Source organism: Ricinus communis, chromosome 2 (assembly GCF_019578655.1).
Source record: "Ricinus communis isolate WT05 ecotype wild-type chromosome 2, ASM1957865v1, whole genome shotgun sequence".
Classification (NCBI taxonomy): Eukaryota; Viridiplantae; Streptophyta; class Magnoliopsida; order Malpighiales; family Euphorbiaceae; genus Ricinus; species Ricinus communis.
The window spans coordinates 33,749,625-33,773,685 of NC_063257.1; the positions used below are offsets into that span (position 1 = coordinate 33,749,625).

A 24,061-nucleotide genomic window follows, 5' to 3' on the forward strand; every position below is an offset into this window, starting at 1 on the left:
TAAGATGTTGCAATTGTCCCAAATTTCGATAGTAAGATATTTAGAGCTTGATGAACAATACAAGCATCAGGAAGAATAATGTCAAGATTATTCAGCTTATTTTAAGTATGGACCATCATCAGAATATTTTTCCTAACACTTCCAACATTGATATACTTCATCGAATATAGTGGCTTCAGAAGAGTACCAATTTCAGCATTGATTGAGACTTTATATCTTTGTGACACTACTGTTAGAACATCTCTATCAATTGTTGTTTGAGCCAGACCACTCAGCAAATGCTCAGGAATTAACCTTTTAAGGGTAAAAAACACATGCAAATTGGCTTATACCAAGTCGTATACAACTCTTTGTTAACAATTGTACTAGTTTCTATAAGATCAGCAGGCTTAGGTGTTACTATAGCAAGATCAATATCTGCTAATTCCATGTTGGAAATGATCAAAAATCTTGCTCAGGTGTCTTCAAATTCAACAAATCAATAGCATGCTCAGACATCTAACCCAGCAATGTCCCCCAAGCAGTTCACTATTGGAGGTAGTAAACTTGGAGTTTATGGAAAAGCTATCCTGCCTACTAATATTTCTCTTGTTTTTCAGCATATAAGAGAGTTTAGCAGTGCTAATAATAATGGGAATAGGATTCCATGGATTCCTAAACTAGAATTGACTCAGTTCATAAGAACCAACCTTAGATCTTAGGTGAGAAAGTGTTAGAAATACTTTCAACTATATAAGATTCCTAAGGAATAAGAAATCGATCTAGCATCACTATACTTAGGAGATAAGGCAGATGTGTGGTTTCATGGGTGGCAAGGTCAAAATAGAGAGGAAACGTAGGAGGACTTTGTAAAGGAATTCTGCTAGAGATTTGGAGAACTTAGTGTCACTGATTTGGTAGAGGAATTCAACAAAATAAAACAGAAAAGGACTGTGGAGCAATACCAAGAGAAATTTGAGGAGTTGAAATGCTTAATGCTTAAACACCATCCTTGGCTTAATGAGTATTATTTTGTTTCTAGCTTTATAAGTGACCTCAGTGAAGAACTTAGACCTATGGTCAAAATTTTCAAATCCAACACCCTAATCCAAGCATGTGAATAGGCCAGATTGCAAGAGCAATCTATATCAGCCTTGTTCAAAAGACAAAACCAAATACCAAAACCAAAAACTAATACTAGCACCATCAAAACTAACACTAGCAAATTCCCATCTAAATCATATACTAAACCTTCCTTTGTCAATACCCCTTCAATACCTATAGCTAGTCTCCTAAACACTACCAAAACACATCCTAGAAAACATACTAACTTGAAAATTCAACTCAAACATTTAGGAGAAATTTAGGCCTTTATTACAGATGTGGTGACAAATACTTTGTAGGTCATCAATGCAAAAATAAGCAATTAAATGCTTTGACTGCAGTTGAGGAGGAAGAAGATTGTCAAGAAATTGAAGAACTAGAAAATGATGATCAAAACATGGAAAAAATTCATGCATGGCATTAAGGGCAGAGAGGCTGCCAACTCTTTTAAGACCAAGGGCAAGGTGAATGGTAAGAAAAAAGTTATCCTAGTTGATAGTGGGAGTACCCACAACTTTATAGACTCAAAGATGGTGAAGGAGGTGGGGGTTCAAACTGTCAAGACTAAGACCCCATGGGTCATAGTAGGTGATGGAAAAAATATAATCAGTTAGACTTAGTGTGAGGGATTTACTTGGGTAATGCAAGACCCTGAATTCAAATTCAATTTCAGAATCTTAAAACTAGGTGGTCATGACATGGTACTAGGTGTTGATTGGATGAAAAAGTTTAGTCTAATGGTTTTTGACTTTATGAACATGAAATTGTCCTTTGAGAAGGAAGGAAAGTAGGTGCAATTAACTAGTATAGAGAAGGCTAGCCTGAGAATGATGAACTGCAAGAATTTTCAAAAACTTCCTCCGAAAGGCTTTTAACCAAACTTAGTGCAATTATTCTCAATCTCCTATAATTATGTGTTATAAGAAGAGGTTATCCAGCATCAAAACATCACAAACTCTATACCGCCAGTTCATCCCTCCATTCACAGCTTAATCACCAAATACAGCCTAATCTTTCAAAAGCCAACTACCCTACCCCCACCAAGAACCCATGATCACAACATTCCTCTGAAATCAGGAACTCAACCATCAATATTAGGCCCTATCATTATCCCCATTTCCAGAAAAATGAAATAGAAAGATAAGTTTAAGAGATGTTGAAGAATTCAATAATTCATGCAAGCAACAGTCCCTTTGCCTCTCTTATGCTGCTAGTTAAGAAAGATAGGACATGGAGGTTTTGTGCGGATTACAAGCAATTGAATGTTGTCATAATGAAGAATAAATTCCTTATCCCCATAATTGATGATCTACTATATGAACTCAGGGATGCTACAATTCTCTCAAATCTAGACTTAACATCTAGCTATCATCATATCAGGATGAAGCCTTTTGATACTCACAAGACTACCTTCAGGACACACATAGGGAATTTTGAGTTCCTTATCATGCCCTTGGGCCTCACAAATGCTCCAGCAACATCTCAATCCTTTATAAACTTAATTTTTTGAACCTTACTTAATGAAGTTTATATTGGTTTTTTTATGATATACTCATCTATAATCTTGATTTTGATACTCATGTGCAGCAATTAGAAATGGCTTTCCAAGTTTTGCAGCAGCACCAGCTCTTCGTCAAGCTATCCAAGTGCTCTTTTGCACAGCAACAAGTTGAGTATCTTGGTCATGTCATAAATAGAGGATTGATGACTAATATAAGCAAGGTAGCAGCTATGGTGAGTGGCTTGTGCCAACAGATTTGAAGTCTTTAAGGGGATTCCATGATCTTATTGGATACTACAGGAAATTTGTTAAAAATTATGGAATTATAGCCAAGCCTCTCACAGAGTTATTGAAGAAAGATGCTTTCAAATGGGGGAGGCTGCAGCAGGGGCAATTCAAGAATTGAAGGATGCTATGTGCAAGGCCCCAATTATGTCACTATTTGATTTCTCTAGGCCATTTGTGTTGGAAACTGATGCTAGTGACAAGGGTATTGGGGCTGTGTTAATGCAGGACCATAGGACTCTAGCATACATCAGCAAGCCACTGAGCTTAAAGCATTAGGATGCTTCCATCAATGAGAAGGAGTTGAAGGCAATCCTCTTTGTTGTTTCAAAATGGAGAAATTATTTGAGAACACTCATTTTCTGATCAAGACTGATCATGAAAGTATTAAATTCTTGCTCAACAATGAATTCACACATATATTCAAGCTAAAGGAATGTCAAAATTACTTGGCTTAGACTACAGTATTCTCCATAGGAAAGGAGTGGAAAATTGAGTGGTTAATGCCCTATCCAGGAAAGGTTCGGATGATCAAGAGGAAGCTTAGTGTTACAATACTATTTTTGTGATATTCCCTAAGTGGATGAAGGAGGTTAGTCAAAGCTACACTGAGGATAAGGAAGTTCAGAGTCTTATTCAATCTTTGGTAGTATATGAGAATGCTAAGACTCACTACTCTTCCACTCAAGGCATTTTAAGTTATAAGGGTAAAGTATATGTGGGAAATGCTCAAGAATTAAGCGACAAGATCATGGAGTCTATAATTCAGCAACTAAAGGGCACTTACAGTAGGCTTAAATCCTATTTTTATAGGCCAAGAATGAAAAAACATGTTTACAATTGGGTGGTGAGATGTGAAGTATTCCAAATGTATTAGTTAGAGGATGTGGCATATCTAGGGTTATTACAACCTCTTCCTGTGCCAAAACGGGCCTGGGAATCCATTTCAATGGAATTTATCAAGCAGCTGCCTAGGTCTAAGAACAAGAATACCATCTTGGTAGTAGCGGATCGCCTCACCAGGTATGCACATTTCATTTCATTGACTTATCCTTTCTCTACATCTAAGATAGCACATCTGTTTCTTAACAATGTATATAAGCCGCATGGTTTTCCTAACAATATCACTTCAGATAGGGATAAGATATTCACTAGCAATTTCTAGGAAGTATTATTTCATTTACTAAGAGTTAAACTCAATCTCAGTACTTCCTTCCATCCCTAGTCAGATGGCCAAACTGAGAGAGTTAACCAATGCTCGGAGAATAACCTGAGAAGCATGTGTTTCCAGAAACCAAGTTCTTGGTCTAAATGGTTATCCCTAGCAAGATTTTGGTACAATACCAATTACCGTACAAGCCTGAAGATGTCTCCTTTTCAAGCCTTTTATGGTATCATACCACCTATGACTAATTCTTTACCTCCTGATGGCACTACCTTGGCTACAGTAGAGGAGTTCTGATAGAAAAGGCAAGAGATGATCCAACAATTAAGAGAAAATTTAGTTCAATCATAGAACCGAGAGAAACAATATGCAGATAGCCATAGGAGTGGAAGAATATTTTAGGTTAGAGATTTGGTATACTTAAAGTTAGTGGCTGTTAGAAAATGCCTACAACTCTCTATGATGTATTTTGGACCATTCAAGATTCTGGTTAAAATCAGGTCAGTAGCTTACAGATTGGAATTGCCCTTTAATTCTCATATCACCCGGTGGGAGAAGGAAGGGTTGCTACTACTGAGTTACCTATAGTTCATAAAAAATGGGGAATTCAAGGTTCAACAATTTTTTATTCTTCAGTAGAGAGAAATCATGACGAAAAAGCAAAAAGTTTAGCAGGCATTAATTCAATGGCTTAATATGTCACTAGAGGAGGCTACTTAGGAAGATCTTCCTTTCCTTAAAGCTCAGTTTCCAAATTTCTTTCTTAAGGGAAAGAAAGAGCTTATAAAGGAGGGTAATTAAGGTATCAACAGTATAATGCCAAGTCAGCAATAGGATTGATATACCCATTATACTGCCAACACAAGACTAACAAAAATTAGTTTAGAGAAGGAATTTCAGTTGAGAAGATTAGTTGTTAGCTTAGTTTGTCATTTGCTTATTTTGTCATTTTGCTAGTTGGTTGTTTTCCTTGTTCCTTTGTTTGTCATTCTACTTTGTCTATATTAATTGTCATGATGAGTCATAACATTCTAGAATGATTCAAGAAATGATAGGGACCTATATAGCAGGAAGTTATTGATTGGTAATCATTAGACAATTATCAACAATCACTATTATTCTCCCTCTTCTCCCTATTCTCTCTATTCTTTGCTCTCTATTTTTTTTATTTCTATTTCTTACTTCTACTATCAATGTTTCTATCCTTTTTTCAGCAAACATAACTCTTAATTTGATGCCATATTAGTATAGGTGCTTGACCCTACATGAGCCAGGAACCTGAGAAGAGCTAGCCATAGAAAAGGCAAGAGAATGACACAAAAGGCAAGGTAACCACGACTAGAGGAAGAAAAAGACAAAACCATGAAAGAGGACAAACTATTAGAGAGACAAGCCTAACTTGTCATATTGAGAAGACTAATCAAAGCTAGTTAATAAAAATAATAAAGGTTGTCAGAATTGATTAGGAATGGAGTTATATAAATTGGAAATGTAGGCATTTATATCTCGTCGGTAAACAGTTATCAATAATCCGTAGGTAATTTGTCGGTAAAGTGTTGCTAATAGGGGGGCGCCATTCTTTAGCACCTTATTTAGCAAAGAAAAGAATCTGTCAATAAATTTTTGTCAGTAATCCATCGGTATTCTGTTAGTAAATTAAAAAATAAAATTTTCCATATTTCATCGATAACCCATCGATAAATAGTAAATTTTAGCGACAAAAAAATTCTATCGGTAAACTGAAAGTTTCTTGTAGTGTATATTAATTAAAAATAAAAGACTTATTTTAGTTTTCCTCTCCCATACTTATTTTGTACATTGCCCTTAATTTCATAGACATATATATGAACAATCAAATAAGGGAGAAAAAGATAGAATACTTCCTTAATATTTTGGACTGTAAATTTATTGTCATACTCATGCAATCAATCACCATCCAAATCCACCTTAAATAACACTTAAAGAATGATCATTGATTAAAAGAAACACATTAGTTAAAATAAAAATTCAAAGGTTGAAAGTAAACATAATCATAAAGTTATGATTACAAAGCAAAAGCATAAAGAAATCCTAAGGTAGCTAAAAGCAAAATAAAATTCCTAAAGTAATTAGGTAGCTATGTCCTAAAATATAAAATTAAATTTCTTAATACAAACATCTAAAATCGGTGATGAGGTAGGGATGGTGGTGGTGAGAGAGCATCAAAATCAACCGACTCGAAGTAGCAAAATAGCTTGTAAGCTTGTCGGCGTTGGCTCCTTTCTACAATAGCCAAATGGGTGTAGAATGCGTCAAGCCTTTAAATAAGGTTGTTATTCATGTTTTTCAATTGATTCAATACTTGATGCCAACCTTGACTACCCCATTCTTGATTCTTCTTTCTTCATGATCAGATTCATCTTCCTCCCTTTCTTGTCTACTTAACTCTCCTTTAACCACACTATTACTTCCTCTAATAAACCATTTTCAATCCATAAGGAAAATTAGGGCCACCATGACTATGCTCTAAATTTTATCTAACCAAAGTATGTAAATCAAAACTCCTCAAAGAGGAAATTGCTTCAAATGGTAAGCTCTCCGAATCAAATCTACATAAGCGACTAGCTAAACACGTTACAATATGTCCTAATCTAATGCAACTCTTTAGTCTACTAATGACTTCTGATAGGCTTTTTATGTAGCTACAATCTAAGGCAGTGAACCTATCGATGCATACTAGCACAAATGGTGAGTATCAAGGTCGTATTCTCGGGAAAGGGTGATCTTAGACCTATTGTAGCGTCTTATAATAAATCAATGAAGTGTTATGCTATGATTAAATATGAACAAATAATTAATTAAATGTCAAATAATCTGAAAGGATTTAGGAAAACTCTCGAAGGAAAAAGCAAACCCTAGGGACCTAAGTTAATTGGATTTTAGTGAAGATAGAGATTAAATTGATTATCAATTATAATTATCCATGGACGAAGTCTTAACTGAATTCGGTCTCCCTCTCGAGATAACCGAATTCCTAAACCTAATAACCTAAAGTTGGAATCTCTTCCTAACAATCGATTATTTGATTAGCATTAAGGTTTAACCTGCCCCTATTAAGCTTTGTTAATTCTTAATCCAGCTAGTCAATTACCCTTATCTCTAAGTGATTATTAACCAATTCTGGCTATTCAAATTACATAAAGCAATTTGAATAAAGTAATCTAAATACCACAATTCACAACGTCTCATGAATAAAGTGATTTCTCATTAATAATGAAAGCAAGAAGAATCAAGAATTGACAATCAAAATCTCATAACATTAAAACCAATCCAACAACATAAGAACCCCAATTGAGTTTGACAATTTAGCTACTCATACTAATAAGCATCATAAAATAAAGAATAGATTCAGAAAAGTAAATTAAAGGCATGTACACCCTTCTTCTTCAAGTTGGATGAGAAACCCTAAATTCCCAATTCAGAATAGTAAACCCTAATTTGCCTCTTGAATACTCCCAAATCTTGTCTTGATCTTTAATTTGATGTTAAAACAAGTGTAATCCTTCCTTCAATTGATGAAGTGATCTTCTAAAGTCGAGAATTAAAGTTTGGAAGTAGATGGTTTAAGCTTGTATAATGGAAATCAAGTCAAAAAATCAAACCCTAATTCAACAAATCGTTTTTGCCTATATAATCCCTTCAGCACGGCCGTGGTCAAGCTCTCGGCCGATCAAGACAAAGGAGTCCGGGCCGTGCTTCGGACCTCTGTTCCACGTCTGACCTCTTCAGCCGTGCCTGGCAGATCTTGAGCCACCACGGGCCGTGGTAGAGGCCGTGGTGGCTTCGGAAACTGTGCCAAAATGGCACTCTTAGAGGGCAGCTACTTGATAATTCAGCACGACCGGAGTCCAGGCCGTGCTCAACCTCAGAATGCTAGACCTTGCTCAATTTGATGGATTCTGGTCTGCAATTGCACGTATTTCCCTCGATTATTGATAATGTCCCTCGATAATGACCTGAAACATGAAAGGAACCAAAAGACAAGTGATTCTAGCATAAAACGAGATAACTATGCATAAAAATGTAAACAATTGAGCATGTAAATATGTATAATATGATGCCTATCAACTTCTAATAGACTTTGCATGATATAATAAGCCGATGAAATTGACTTACTATTGTCCAAACACCATAGAAAAATAAGTTCTTATTTTATTACTTTGCTAGTTTCTTTCCTTCCAAAATTCCACCACTTGTAAATTTTGAAATTATCATGTAACACTGATCATAAAAATAGAATTTGGCATATTATTAATATCATGTGAACCTTCTCCTATTAATTTCTTCCAAAATCTAACCATATCAAACTTATGGTGTTGCTCACAAATCTCTCTTTTCTTTAAACCAAAATCTTGAACTATTGTTGCACATGTGATGGTATAATGATGCCCAAATAATCTTACTTTAACTTCCTTATCATTTAAGGGATTATAGCATAATAGTAAAAGATTCTGAACTTAATTCACTATAGGAAGTAAGAACCTTAAAATCAAAATTCTTCCAACATAATTTAGCTACTATCCTTTTAATTATACCCAATTCTATTAAGCAAGAAATATCCAAGAGATTACATAGAACTTGTTTCCTACTAGCTAAGCTCAAAAATCAATTACCTTCCTCATGGCTTCAGATGTTGAATAGTGCTCCATACATAGCCAACATCTTTTGTTCTTCTTCATGAGAGGTTGAAGCAACAACTTTTCCTTTCTCTTTCCTTGGTTTTGACCTTGGGGCCATTATTTTATTTTGGAATAGGTAAAAGAGAGATTATAAAGATAAAGCAATAAGAATATGGAAGGAAAACTGAGTTTTTTATGGAGAGAGAAATAAAACGAGGATAGAGAAAGCTTGGGTGTGTATTAATGGTAGAAAGAGGTGAGATAGGAGAAAAAAGAAGAAAAGTATGTTCGAGAGGATTAGGGTTTTCTTAAATTTGTGTTTTACTTTAATTAAAATACTGTATCTTTTTTTATGTTTATGATATTTTCATATTTTTTATCTTTATTAATATTTTTATTTTAAATTTTATAAATTTTAAAATCTAGAAAAAAGTTTAAGAAAATTAAAAAAAATTGTAGAAATTTTTCGCCTCGAGCACCCAAGCGGGGCGTCCATGCCCAAGTGGGCTGTTGCTGTGACTCAAGCTCTCCACATCTGGCCACCTCATAGGAAATTTTCACACACACGCTATTATTGTAAAGTCGCCTAGCCCACGCTGAAGTTGCTTGCTTCATCATCTGCGTCTGGCTGGCTCGCAGGCTGCTCCTTACCCACAATGGTGGCATCGCATCAAGCATCTTGCGCCAGCACTGATGCTTTGCACCCACGCTAGTCTCCTTCCATCCTAGCACTTGTGCTCCTCACGGGCCCATTTGCACTGCTGTGTTGATGAAGCTATAGGCTCGTGCAATTTTTGCACTACCATAACATGGCTCGTCCAAAAATTAATTTTTTCAAAGTGTTTTTAAATGTTTTAAAATTAATTTTTATACATCTTAAAGGTCATTAACTGGTAAAAATATTTTATTTAGTTTTTATTCATGTTTTAATATTATATATACTTAAATAAAAAAAACTACAAAACTTGTCAAATTTGAATTAAATTTTTTAATTTTATTAATAACTTAAAATTAAAAATTTAACTAACAAAAGCAAAAAATCTAAAGTCTAACTAAGATAACTAAACAAAATTTGGCTAATTCCTAACTAATGATAAGTAATGTCATACTTCCTTGGGCTTCCACGATCTCTGTTGGGCGTGATTGGCTCGGGTATGATGTATTCATACTTTCTTGGATGCCCATGACCCATTCTTGGGTACATAGTTATCTCACCCTCACTTTCATTCTCGCTCTCACTATTTTCATCCGATTGTTTTTCTTCCTTCATAGAGACTTCATCAATGAGATACCTCTATTGACTTTGCCTTTTAAAATGCTCAATTTTTATAATTTGCTCAAGAGTGAAGGGTCTTTCCATGGGTCTTGGATAAGCTCTACGATAGGCATAAAAAGCGGAAAGCTTTTCAGGCCTAAAGTCACACTCTGTCCTAAGCCTTCTCCTTGGGCGCCAACATTTAGAAAATCCAGGCAGAGGGAATGGAGTAGGTGACTATCTTCTAGTTCTTTTCATATGCATTGAAACTCTTCTTGAAATAAATGATATTGATGGTGGTGTGAATGATGTGGGTGATTTCCTTCTTCTTTTTTTCCAAATTTCCTAAAGGCTTTTCTTGAGCTTAATGGCTTCGATTATGGTGTGGATGATGTGGTGATGATAAAGGTGGTGGAGAACTTACCTCTTTTTTGACATTTTCTTGCCTAGAATTCATGATGATTAAGAGCTTTGAGAAGGAGATACATTTTTCAAATAGCTCTTAATAGGGGGGTTCCTATATATAGAGGTTTTGCAATCCTAGTTTGATTACGAGTTGATTATACCTAGTTTTTATTAATTAAAACTCCTAATCCTTTCTTAATTCTTGTCCTAACCTTACAAGGAAACTAATATCCTAATTCTAAATAAATATCTATGATTATATGCCACATAATTAATAATTATTATGCATATAATACCATTAATAAATACTCATGTAATACACAAAATTTAACTACCATTTAAAGCATAATATTTGAACAACAAATTTTAGTGTTATCACATGATTTTTTGCACGTAAGGATCCCTTTAGATGCTAGGATGCTTGAATCACTTGCAAGTCCCTAAAAATAAAAATAAAAATACTCTTTAATTAAAATTAAAACATAAAATAAATAATAAAAGTACTCAAAATTTAAAAAATAGAAATGCTGAATCATTGTCTGTAGATAGACATTGTCAAATTGAGATCAAGTTAGTAGTGCATCAATGCACTCCACTTCATGTCCATAAGTCATTCCTTCATAATATGGCTTCAAATGATGGATATTCACTTTGAATTGCTCTTGCATAATTCCGCCGCACCATGGAGAAATATCATTACTACTAAAAATTCATTCCATCTTGACTTAAGCTTTCCTAGAAAAAGTTTGAAACGCGAGTTAAATGATAGAACTTTCATTCTAAGACAAAACTACAAAGTAGATTCTTGTCATGTTGTCTCTTAGTTCTTCCTTTATATAGTTTGGCATTTTCATATCCCTCGCTATGCATTTTTTCAATCTCGTTTAAGTGTAATAAGTGTTCTTCTCCCGCTTTGGTTAACTCTATATTTAGCTCTTTAATAGCCTAATAAGCTTTATGCTCTAATTCAATCGACAAATGGCAAGTCTTTCCTAGATAGGTGAACTAATTTTTTAAGCACCAACTTAATTTGCCTATTGCTTACCTCCACTTATTCTGATATTTTTGGGTGATAGGGAGTTGTTACTCTATGAGTTACTCCGTACTTTTTTAGTAAAGCAGCAAATGCCTTATTGTAAAAATGAGTTCTCCCATCACTAATGATTACTCTAGGCGTACCAAACCTGGTAAAAATATTAACTTTAATAAATCTACATACAATATTAGCATCAGTAGTTCAGGTAGCAATTGCTTCTATCCATTTAGATACATAATCAACAACAATAAGTATATGTTTATAGCCATGAGAAGGTAAAAAAGGTCTCGTAAAAAAGGTCCCATAAATATGCCCCACATCAAACAATTTAACCACAAGATTAAAAGTTTAGGCATTTTATTTTACCAATTTTTCCATTTCTTTGACATTTATCACATTTTGCATAAAGTAAATGAGCATCCTTAAATAACAAAGGCCAAAAGAAACCTGATTGAAGAACTTTGTAGGCTGTCTTCTTATCCCAACTGTATTTTTAACTATATATTGATATTGTCATGTTAATCCATCATAAAATAATTGATTAATCACTAGAATTGAGTATCCATAGTGCGGGTATTGTAATAAAAGTTATTTGAAGCGATCTCATGCTTTATGAAAGGACTCAATATCCTTTTGATAAAAGTTAAAAATTTCAGCTCTTAAGTATTTGGTTTTTTTATGTGAGTAAAACTTACTCATAAATTTTTAGTAAACTTATCCCAAGTTCTTAAAGAATAAAGAGGCAAGGTCATTAACCAAGCCTTTGTCTTTTCCTTTAATGAGTAAAGAAAACATCCCTTAATTGGTGCTCATTCAATCCAGATAATGTAAATGCATGAACTAAAGCATAAAACTCTAATAAATGTTAATGCATCCCCACTAGATATACCATATAATGAAGGAAGCATAATAAAATAAATGTTATTAATGCATCACCTAGAATTATGCATGAAGTAGTGTTATCAATTATAGGTCAAGCATAATCCTTCATGGTCATTTGCCTTTCAACTACTACTTGTCTTTTATCATTTATATTTGTTCAATCTCTTCTTCTGATTCTTCTTCTAGCTTCTCTTCAAATTCCTCTTCTTCTTCTAGCTTTTAAGGCACAAACTCACTTTCTACTTCTTGATCCTCTTTTGCCTTTTTAATAACTGATCTCAAGTTGTAGAGATTTTGAGTTGATGAATCACCTTATCTAGTTTTTCTATTAGGCATACAAATCAAAAGAGAATTTCAGATTTAAAACTTTTAAGAATAAAATATAAAAATAAAATAAAAACACATAAAACAAGACACTAAATTTGATAATTAATCAATATAAAATTGGACACAGTTTCCAGCATTTGATGTCTATAAGTTTGTACTCACAAGTGCACGAACTGTTCTTATGGCATAGGTAAGTTCACCTAGAGGTCGATCTCTCAGTAAACTATAGAGCCATTATTATATAGACTAACTATCACACAAGAATACTAAAAATAAATCTAAACACTTTAAACCAATAATTTGAGAAAGTAGAATGATCATAAAATAAATAAAATAAACTATAAAGTAAATATGCAAATGATATGGTTAATGAAAACTATATGATAAAAATAGTATTTAACCTAGCCAATTACTTAGTAGTCCCCTTATTTTTAACCTTAAGCCTAGATTTAATGAATGAGATGGTGATGTTCCTTTTCTTTAATTACTCAAGCTAATGATGCAACTAAAGTTTCTTTTACCATCATAGATTGAAATAAAGATGATGTTTTTAATACATTTAACCTAAATATTTTCATAACAGCTACTATTATTAAATTAATATGATGGTTAACCAACAATAATAACTGAAACTAAAAAAATTATAAACGTAAAGAAATCACTCATTAAATAAAAATATAACAAGGTTCATACATAAGTAAAAAGGTTAAACTAAACACTTGTGAGAACTAGCCTGACATATTTAATCCAATGATCATTATAATTAAATAGAAAGACATTAAAACAAAAAAAAAAAATTAAAAGCTCCCTTGAAATCCAAAATCCTTCAAGATATAAAGATGATTGGTCCTCATTATCCACTTCTTGAAAAACTTCTTAGATCTTGAAGGATAGATGCAGACTGTGTATGTGGAATATGAATTGTAGAGAAAATTACAAAGAGATGAATAATAGATAGATACAGACTGTGTATCTATTAGTTGTGTATTTGATTTTCAATACTTGTAGAGATTCCTTTTTGCAAAGCCCTTTTCTAAATACAAAACCTCTAAGAGTTATCTTCTTAGCAACTTTTAATTATCCTAAGAAAAATAAATAATTAATAATGGTCCATAATTAAAAAGATCTAATTAATTCTCCCTTTGGACCTTGTATTATTTGGCCAGGCCTGTGAAAATAGCATTGCAAGCACCTTAATTCTAGGTCTTGGCAACAACGGTCTTATTTAAGTCAATTTATAAGTATTTGGCTCAATATTTTCTTTTTTAGCTAATGATACCCGAGATTGGACAATAAAGCTAAAATGAGATAATAAGCATATAACCCCACATATATGTATATAAAACATACTGTTAAAGCACTAAAACACCCTAAATATATATACAAAATATGACGTATGATATATATTTAGAGTCCTTATACTCAAACTTTAGACTTTCAAATCTAATTTCAAATTGAAATGCAACCAAATTAATTTAATATTTTAAGTGTTTTAAATCCATATTGTATTTACTAAACCAATATATTATTTGAAGTTCTTTATCAAACTTTAATCTTTGAAATCTACTTTCAAATTCAAATGCAAAAACCAAAATGATTTTACATTATGAACTGAAATGCAAGATCAAACCATTTTAATATTTGAAGTGGTCATTGATAGGTCCAAATTATATGTAGATATTTAAGGATATTTTAGAGCTTTAATGATATATTTCTATATATAATATGATGAAAATATGTGCTTTTACCTCACTTAAGCTTAGTTATCTATTTTCAGATAATGTTAGCCAAGAGAGGAAACTATGGAGCTAAATACTTAAAAAGAAGCTTAATTGGACATGTTCGCATCAAGGCCCAAGATTAAGACATATAGACTGCTATTTGCAAGGCCTCGCCAAAGATTACAAGACTCAAGAGACATTTTAGTCTTTCTATACAATTATTAGGATCTATATTAAGAGTTATTTATAGAATAGTATTTGGTGGAGTTAAAGATACTTATAGATAGAATTATATTTGGTATACATCTCTAGGGAGACTTACTTAGAGGATGACTCTTTTCTATACATATATATATATATATATATATATATATAGAAAAGAGAAGGAGAAGGAGCTTTTAAAAGGAGAAGGAGAGCTCTCTCCTATCTGCTCTCTGCATCTGTCCACCATTATTTTCTCCACAGTTCTTCCATAAATACTTTAGTTTTAGTTTTCATTACTCTTTTTAAGATCTAAGGAGCTTTTCAAGAATGTGTGAGGACCAATCATCTTTCTACTTGAAAAAATTATGGATCTAGAGGGAGCTTTTATTTTATTATTTTATGTCTTTCTATTTAATACCATGATCATTAGTTAAATATGTTAAACTAGTTTTCATAAGTGTTTAGTTTAACCTTTTTACTTTTGTATGAACCTTGTTATTTATTTATTTAATGAATGATTTCTTTACCTTCATATCTTCATTAATTTCAGTCATTATTGTTAGTTAACCATCATATTAATTTAGCAATAGTAATTGTTATGAACATATTTAGGTTGAATGTATTAGAGACACCAATTTTGCTTCAATCTATGTTGGTAGAAGAAACTTTAGTTGCTTCATTAGTTTGAGTGACTAAAGGAAAATGCACATCACCGTCTCATTCATTAGATCTAGGCTTCAAGTAAAATAAGGAGATTACTAAGTAAATGGCTAGACTAAATACTGTCTTTAGCATATAGTTTTAAATCATAAGTATTTGCATTTGCATTGCATATTTATTTATTGTTTGGTTACTTTACTTTATGATTTATTTTTATTATTTTGTGTTGATAATTAGTCTTTATAATAAGTGGCCCCATAACTCCTTAAGAGATCAACCTTATGGTAAACTTACCCTTACTATAAAAACGGTTCGTGCACTTGCAAGTACTAACTTAGACACCTCAGTCATATTCCAAATTATATTTAGTAATACCAAAATGTTTAATTTCAAATTGAAATGCCAAAACAAAGTTTATTTTACATCTTACATTCTGAGTTTTTTTTATCCAAATTGTAGGTAAAAAGAAAATTATCCAAATTGTATAGATAAAAGAAAAATGCATTTATTATACCAATATAATATTCAAACTCTTTTTTCAAACTATAATCTTTCAAATTTAATTCAATTGAAATGCAACAACCCAAATAATTTTTCATTTTAAAATAAAATGCAAGAACGAAAGTAATTCTAACATCTTAAGTTTTCCAATCCAAATTGTAGTTACTATACCAATAAAATATTTGAAGTCCTTCCTCAAACTTTAACCTCTCAAATCTAATTTCAAATTGAAATGTAAAAACTAAAATAATTTTAAATTTAAAGTGCTTATATTATAGGGAAGACAAATTATCCAAATTGTATAGGTAAGAAAAGAAATTATATTTATTATACCAATATATTATTTACAGGCCTTTTTCATAATTCTTTAATCTCTCAAATCTAAGTTGGAATGCATTTTAAACTGCGAAAGCAAGAAACAAACTAATTTAACATCTTACGTGTTATGAATCTAAATTGAATTTATAATACCAATATATTATTTGAAGTCCTTCCTCGAATTACTTTAATAAGAACCAAAAATAATTTTGCATTTCAAATGTTTTTCATCCGAATTATTATTTTTTATAGGTTAGAAAAGAATTATCCAAGTTATATAGGTAAGGAAAAAAACTGTAAAACAAATGGTCTGGGTGACGCTCGAACCCGCGTTAGAAAAGAACCAAAGCAATTTTACATTTTAATTGTCTTTTATCCAAATTTAATCTATTATAAGTTAGAAAAGAATTATTTAAGTTGTATAAGCAAGAAAAGATTTTATAAAACAAATAGTCCCGACCAAGCCCGAACCTGTGTTAGAAAAGAACCAAAATAATTTTACATTTTAAATATTTTTAATCCAAATTTTATTTATTATAAAAGAACTAAAATAATTTTACATTTTAAATGTTTTTTATCCAATTTTCTTTTATTATAGGTTAAAAAAGAATTGTCTAAGTTGTATAGGTAAGGATTATAGGATAGAAAAATAGGTAAGGGTTATAGGTTAGAAAAGAATTATCCAAGTTATACAAGGTAAATGTTTTTTATCCAAGTTAAGGAAAAAAATTTGTAAAACAAATGGTCCCGGCGGGGCTCGAACCCGCGACCTTCGGCTCATAAGACCAACGCTCTAACCAACTGAGCTACGGGACCACAATACTTATATGCTAACTTATATAATACAACATTTTCTAAACCATATGAACTTTCATTTCCAATAAAAAAAAATTGAACAGAGACATGAAACATAACTGTATATGGCTTCTAATTCATCTATATTTCACCTTTCAAACATAAACGTTGCTCATTTGTGCTGAAAGTTAGGTATATAACATGTTGCAAGAAACCTCTTAAAAACTTGAATCGCTTTTTTTTTTTTTTTGTCTTTCCTTTTAGCAAAAGAAAAACTTGAACTAACATAATTTTCTTGTTTATGAAATACTTTTCTTCAAACGTAAGCAATGTTTATAGTTCTGATATTCTTGATATAAGGGATTACAAAGGAAAATACTATATAATGATAAATTCATTGAATGAACAGATGTTAATTATCTAGTTTTAAAATGGTTTGATAAATGTTAAATTCAGAACATAAAGAAAATAAAAAAGAAATGAAAAGAAATTTTCTCTTAGCAAGTCTCAATGCACTGTAATGTTTGAAATAATTATACCAATAGTCATTTAATTTTACACTAAATTCAATTTTGATTATTTTATTTTTTATTACAGTCATTTAGCTTTAAGTTAAGTAACAGATTAGTTACTTATCTAAAATCTAGTGGTATAATTCGCTAAAATAGTGTTATGTCTCAAGTATCTAATGTTAGACTAACACATATTTAAAAAATCGACAAGTCATTATCCTAGTCATCAAATTATTTAACCAACACACTATAACTTAGATCCAAAATCAAACCCAACTTTAGGTTTCAAAAATACTCTAGACTTTGATAATAAATTTTTATTATAGTTTTTTTTCTTGTCTTCTAATCATCTATTTTTTTAATTATTACAATAATATTTTCCTTTTTCAATTTAATTAATCGATATTAATTACATTTTCATTTATTTTATCAAGATATTGTTTCTAAAGTAAAAAGTAATTATAACAATAAACAAGGAAAAAGAAAGTGAAAAATAAAAAAGAAATAAGTGTCCAATCATCAACTAATAATATTCTTGCACTTATTTGTATTTAAGCTATCATTTTCTTTATATTTCTTGTAGGTCCACATATCTATTTGAGGATGTATAATTAGTTCTTATTTAGTGCAAGAACTTCAATACTAAATGAGTGTCTAACTCCTAAATTAATTAAATCTGAATACTAATTGTAAAATAACGAGTATGTAGAGCTTACGGTATATGAGAGCATTTTCTGTTAGTTGTCTACGACGTTAGTCCATTGAAATCGATTTTTAAAAATTAAAATTCAATATTTCACTTCAAAGCTTCAAAATTAAGAATTTTATTTTATTACATTAGAAATTCTATATTATAAATTTATTAAAAAATTTAAATATTTTTTTCGATGAATAAACCATTAAATTTTAAACAAGTGACTAATCCATTACCCAATTTAAAATTAAATAATTGTAATGAAGCAAAAAAGAATTATATGACCAAAATAAAATTTAGTGTAAATTAATTGAGAATTGATATAATTATCTCATGATGTTAGATAAGAAGTGGTCATATAATTTAAAATATATGTCAGTTTAATTGTCCAAGTATAAAATACTCCGAACATATGTTACTCGTACAATTGTCAAGTGCAATACATCAAAAGTAGCAAGGAACTTTTGAAAAAATTATAAGAAAAACGAGAAGATATGGGAAAGAAAAGTAGTTTTATGCTACGGTACATATCACTAAAGGCACATGAAATCCATAGGATATGCTGCTACCAGTTGATTTAGAGTTACATGCTTCCCCAATATCATATCATTTAATCCAAGGGGAAAGTATTCAAGAAAGCGTGTATTAAGCCCAAAGGGCCAGAATGGACATAGCAGTAGAGCCAAGAGTTAAAGCAATGAAAGATGCCTTTTTCAGCCATGGAGCAGATGTCATCAACTTGTTATGGAAAAAATCAACAGCTATGAGATCAACAAGACCCATGTATATGAGTATGCCTGAAGAGAGGGAGCCTAATAACCCTTCCATTATCAAAGCATTAGGGTTACTGTCATCATACCCTGTCAATGAAAAAATGATCATCCCTAACAATATCCCCATTGGTGTAGTCACTGAAAACATGAAGCACATATAAGCCACCGTTCCCATGCTGAATCCTGCCTGCAAGTACATGTATCAGAAAGAGGTACATAATTCAAGAGCATATCAGAAATTAAACTTAATGAAACAACAGTTACATTGATATATACAGGTTCGGTGATTTTTAAATGTCAGAAATGCCAATGAATAAAATGTCAAACTCTTGATTATGAATTACCTAAGAATTACCAATAAATAGTTATGTCTTTTGGAAAATTGAGAATAATTTTTGAAACGGATAATCCTTTAAATCTTAGACGCACAACTTTTCATATCAAGCATATATCTCCAAATGGAGCTATTTTAATCATCACATGCACTGAAATAATATTGGGTAAACCCTAGAATTTGCCAAGCAGACCCGTCAAAGACCGGAGTCAGTACAGAGTAGAAAATAATTTTTTAAGCAGAGCCAGATCCAATTCGAATAATACTTTATTTTATATATTTTTTATACTAAAAATATATTTTTATTAATTTTAAATATATTTATTTAATTTTTAAACTATTATTAAGTATAATTGAAAGAATCAAGTCTAGATTTAAATAATAGTTAATATTTTTTTAATAAATACATATATTTACTTATAATTTATAAATAAAAAATATATAAATATTTTAGATATAGTTTCAGACCGGATTATGGTACGGAAAAGACGCGGAATGGTTTAAACCCGTCCCTAACCCGTCATTAGTAGCGGAACAGGTATTTCCCGTCCTGTTTAAATTGAATTACGGATTTATCCACAGGTACAAAACAAATTATCATCTCTATCCCAGAACTTATAATAATCCTCACAGTTTTAATTTATTTTCATTATATTTTTTTTGTTTCCGCTTCCATTAATGACTTTTCATACATCATACAAATTTTGTTTGTTATACTTAGCTTTTATAATCTCTATCCTGAAACTTATGATAATCATCTAAGTTTTAATTTATTTTCATTATCTTTTTTTTTCCCATCAATTAATGACTTTTCCTATATCATAAAAGTTTTATTTGTTATACTTAGCTTTTATATTTTTATTTTCGACTTGTTTAAGAATTTAAAATAGCATATAATTAAAATTAAATAAAAAACAAGAACTTAGTGAAATAAAATAGAAAGTAATGGATCAATAAAACAAAATCAAAAAATTTAAGGACTTAAATATTATATTTTGATCACCAGTTATGGTGTGATGACCATCGTCCAACAAGTTTTGAGAAGAGTGGATGTACATGCAAGCAACTTGTGTTTCATACACTTCTTTCTGTCACTATAGTTTGTGATTGTGATTATGACAGTTGCATCCTTCCATAGATATTCAAAATTTAGGTATAAAACAACATAAAGATATCTATGCTGTAAGTTTGGCAACTATTTATATGATCTTAGAATAAAATAGGTGACCACAAACTCTAGTTTACATTATTTGGCAAGTTGGCTATGTGTTAGCCGTTGCTGCATGGAAGTCACTCTGATTCCATTTATATCATATATAAAATGCTATGAATATAACTTCCCTTTTAATGATTTAAAAATGACTATAAAATGCTAAAAGAGAATTCCAGTACCATATAAGAAGATCACCTAGATGAACCTGGGTCACGGGAACACAAGTGTTTTTTATTCATTTATTTTTTTAATTAATTAACTTTAGTAAAAATTCAAATTTGAAATCTCACAATTCTACGCGATTTTGGCACTACTTTTTCTTTATATAAATCATGAATAAAAAATTACAATTTGATAATTATATGCCAAGAAAAAAAATATATATATATATATATATATATATATATATATATATATATATATAACACCACTCAGAACAGTAATCCACTTCAAGCTAGCTAACTAGCTAGTGAGTAGTGATGTAATTCCATTACAGTAATTGCAATTATAATTAATTGATGTCATTATTAAAGTATATAGACTCCATTGATTTCATTTTGTGAACTAGCAGGCAAATAAACTTTTGCTATATTATTAGGGTTGTCTCGAGTTAAGTTGAAATCGCTATACTTATTTATAATAAAAGAAACTTGAATTTATACTCTTAACTTAAAATAAGATAAAGCTTACATATAATCAGTAGTTCAACCAAATTGCATACTGAATTTATCTATAGCTGAACAGTGAACTTTCTAATCAGCTAAACATTCAAATTCCTGTGGTCCTCTGCCAGGATTAAGATTTTAGTGAACATATTGTCATCTTCTAGAGTAGGGTAATATATGGAACCCCACCATACTTAGAAGAATCGAAAATGAGTATGTAATTTCTATTGTTTTTAATCGTTTAAAGACCATTGATTTTTCATTTTCTTTAAAGATAATGTGGTAGTAATAATGATTTGAAGGGCACAAATTGGAAAAGAAAAAGAAAAAAAAAAAAGAAAAAGAGAAGAAGAAAAGAAAAGTACCTGAGCAATACAACCACCAAGGCCCATCCCTTCAAAGATTTGATGAAAAGCAAGAGCAGCAACAAGAGGTCTAATAGTACACTGATTTTGTGACATACCCATTGTGACCCCAATTATCACTGAATGAAAAATGATCCCAATCTCCAAGACTTGTGAAATCAATTTCTGCTTTAACTTCACTAAATACTCCTCTCTTTCTCTTCCTTTGTGATCTCCCAATTCTATTTTTGACAATTCTACACTCTTCTTCCCCACAATTTCTTCCTGGGTCCCAACAGGAGTATACTCCAGAATAGCCTCTTTGCTTTCACCATGGCCATGCTCAACATGAGCACTAGCAGTTATGTCGACAAACAAAGCAAGCAAAGCACCGACTAAAGTAACCAATCCAGCAAAAGGGAAGTCTTTCCATGGATGCTTGGACGCTACCTGGCAATCAGAGAGTGCCTCGTAAGCATCTGGGAGCACGTGTACTAAAGAAGTTGATAGAATTACGCCAGCAGCGAAGCATTTGATCAGAAGAACCGCCTTATCGTAAAGAGGTTTGCCTTGGAAATATCGGGCTAGGAGCACTGGGAAAGAGATGCCTATAACGCTAGTAAAGAAGATTACACCAACTGATATTAACTTCAGATGGGTTGCTGCTTCGGTATCCCGGCAGCTTGCGGCTCGAGCCGTGTCGATCACGCATGCTGCTGCGGCCATGGAAAAATGAGGTTGGAAAGTAGAAAATTGGGAATTGAGAGAGAGTGTTATTTTGGGAGTATTATGGTGCGAGTCTACTATGAGAACGACTGTCTCTAAAGAAGAAAAATAAAAATAAAAATTTTTTATTTTTTTTTAAAAATGGGCGTTTTAAAGGCAGTGGGGTTTCAATGGGTCCACGTATTTAATGTCAACTTTATGGTTCTAGTGTGTTGTGTGTGGGATTTCCATTTATAATAATTTTCCTTCAATTCCTTTTTTTCTTTTGTCTCTAGGGATGAAATACTATTTATGTTTTGAGATCTAATTTAATATATAATTCATTTTTAAATTTATTTATTATATTAAGTTATATATTTAATATTAAAAATATTATATTTTTTATTATATTTAAATCTCATTTAATTTTAATAAAATTAATTATAGTTTTTTATTATTAGTTGAAAGACTAAACTAACTATTTAAAATTATAGTTTAATTTTTAAATTATGATTAAATATCAAATTAATCTAAAATAAGTTTTATTATTAAATTAAAATAAAATTTTATTTTTAACACTAATTAACAGCAGTATCTAATTAAAATAACTAATTAATATTTTCTTACTTGTTCTAATTTTTATATTTTTAATATAAATTAAATAAAGTAAAATTTAAATACTATAAAACTATTTTTATTAAAAAATGTTATTAAATTACTACATAATTTAATTTTAGTTATTAATATAGTCAAAAAATATCATTCTTTTATAATTTTATTATTATTTTTATTATACATTAAAGTTAAATTATATTAAAATTAAAAATTAATTTTATAAAAGACATTAATTAAAAATTATATTTTAATTTAGTAAAATAATATAGATACGAATTAACTTCATAGAAAAAATGTTAAGTTAACAAATCCACTATTAATGAAGAAAATCACTGATAAATTTGTAGATTAAGAATGAAATTTTGTATCGACCATTTAAATGAGATTAATACAAGAAAATTTTTTATTGTCAATATAATTTTAGTGTTTAACAAAAATAAGAATATTTAACTATTTATTTTATTTAAAATCTAAAATTAAAATTTATAAAAAATTTAACAATATTAAACGAAAAATAAGTGTTTTGATACGTTTAAATTTTTTAGGATTAAATTATGCTAAAAAAATAAAAGATACTGTCAACATCCATTTTCCGCATCTAGATATCGAAGGAATTACAAAAACCTGAGAATGAAAGTTACTATCTTTCTCAAGTCTCGGGAGATTAAGGAAGGGCGAATCTGAGTGAAGGATGGAAATAATTGGACTTAAAATTACTTTTCTAGAATCAATTTGGACCCAATTGACAGAGAGAATAAAGTTTAAAGGATGAAACAACAATTTTTATAAGTTCAGGGACTAAATTGTTAAAATTTCTATAACTTTTCGCCTTAGAGCAAATTGGCGCTGTACAGTACTGATTGGCCATTTTTCATAATCTGACACTGTTTTATGTATACTTATGACCTAAAATACCAATAATTGGTAAATTTAAATTTTTAAAAGGTATTTATGATAATTATGGGAATCTTAAAGTATTTTCAATGATAATTGTTTGAATATAAAAGATTTAATCCCTTTTTATTTGATATTAATCTGATAAAGGGAAGGGACAGTTATAGTTTATTTTTCAAATAATTGAATATTTATCTGTCTTTCCTAGGATTTTCTAACCTTACTACTATAAATAGATTGATACACCATAGGTCTAGGATTAGACACATTCCTCAAAGGTTTTTTTAAACTATAAAAATATATCGAAGAATGATATAAGCTTTTTTGAAATCCCAAAGCAGAACTGGATTCCCAAACAGCTTCCTTGTCTCATGAGACTCGTAGAACGACAACCAATTGTGACAACCTGAGGATTCCTCCACATCCACATCATCAACATCCCTTTCTCACTTGGTTGTTATATATTTGTCTATAGAAACATGATTAGGAATGTGTTTATTGATGTTTGTTTCACAT

General features: G+C 30.8%; 1 protein-coding gene and 2 non-coding genes across 3 annotated transcripts; 1 reads left to right on the plus strand and 2 right to left on the minus strand.

Moving 5' to 3' along the window:
• The first annotated feature begins 11,947 nt into the window (after positions 1-11,947).
• LOC112534027 lies at positions 11,948-12,054 on the plus strand. Its single transcript, XR_003078353.1, has one exon. It is a non-coding gene; the product is annotated as a small nucleolar RNA R71 (small nucleolar RNA).
• A 4,689-nt stretch (positions 12,055-16,743) lies between these two features.
• Positions 16,744-16,817, minus strand: TRNAI-UAU. The gene has a single exon. It is a non-coding gene; the product is annotated as a tRNA-Ile (tRNA).
• A 1,678-nt stretch (positions 16,818-18,495) lies between these two features.
• On the minus strand, positions 18,496-22,189 carry LOC8264495 (zinc transporter 6, chloroplastic). Its single transcript, XM_025156541.2, has 2 exons — positions 21,353-22,189; positions 18,496-18,962 (listed from the first exon to the last, which is right to left on the minus strand). The coding sequence occupies exons 1-2, from the start codon at positions 22,055-22,057 to the stop codon at positions 18,648-18,650; spliced, it is 1,020 nt and encodes a 339-aa protein (XP_025012309.2). The 5' UTR covers positions 22,058-22,189; the 3' UTR covers positions 18,496-18,647.
• Between the last annotated feature and the right edge of the window lie 1,872 nt (positions 22,190-24,061).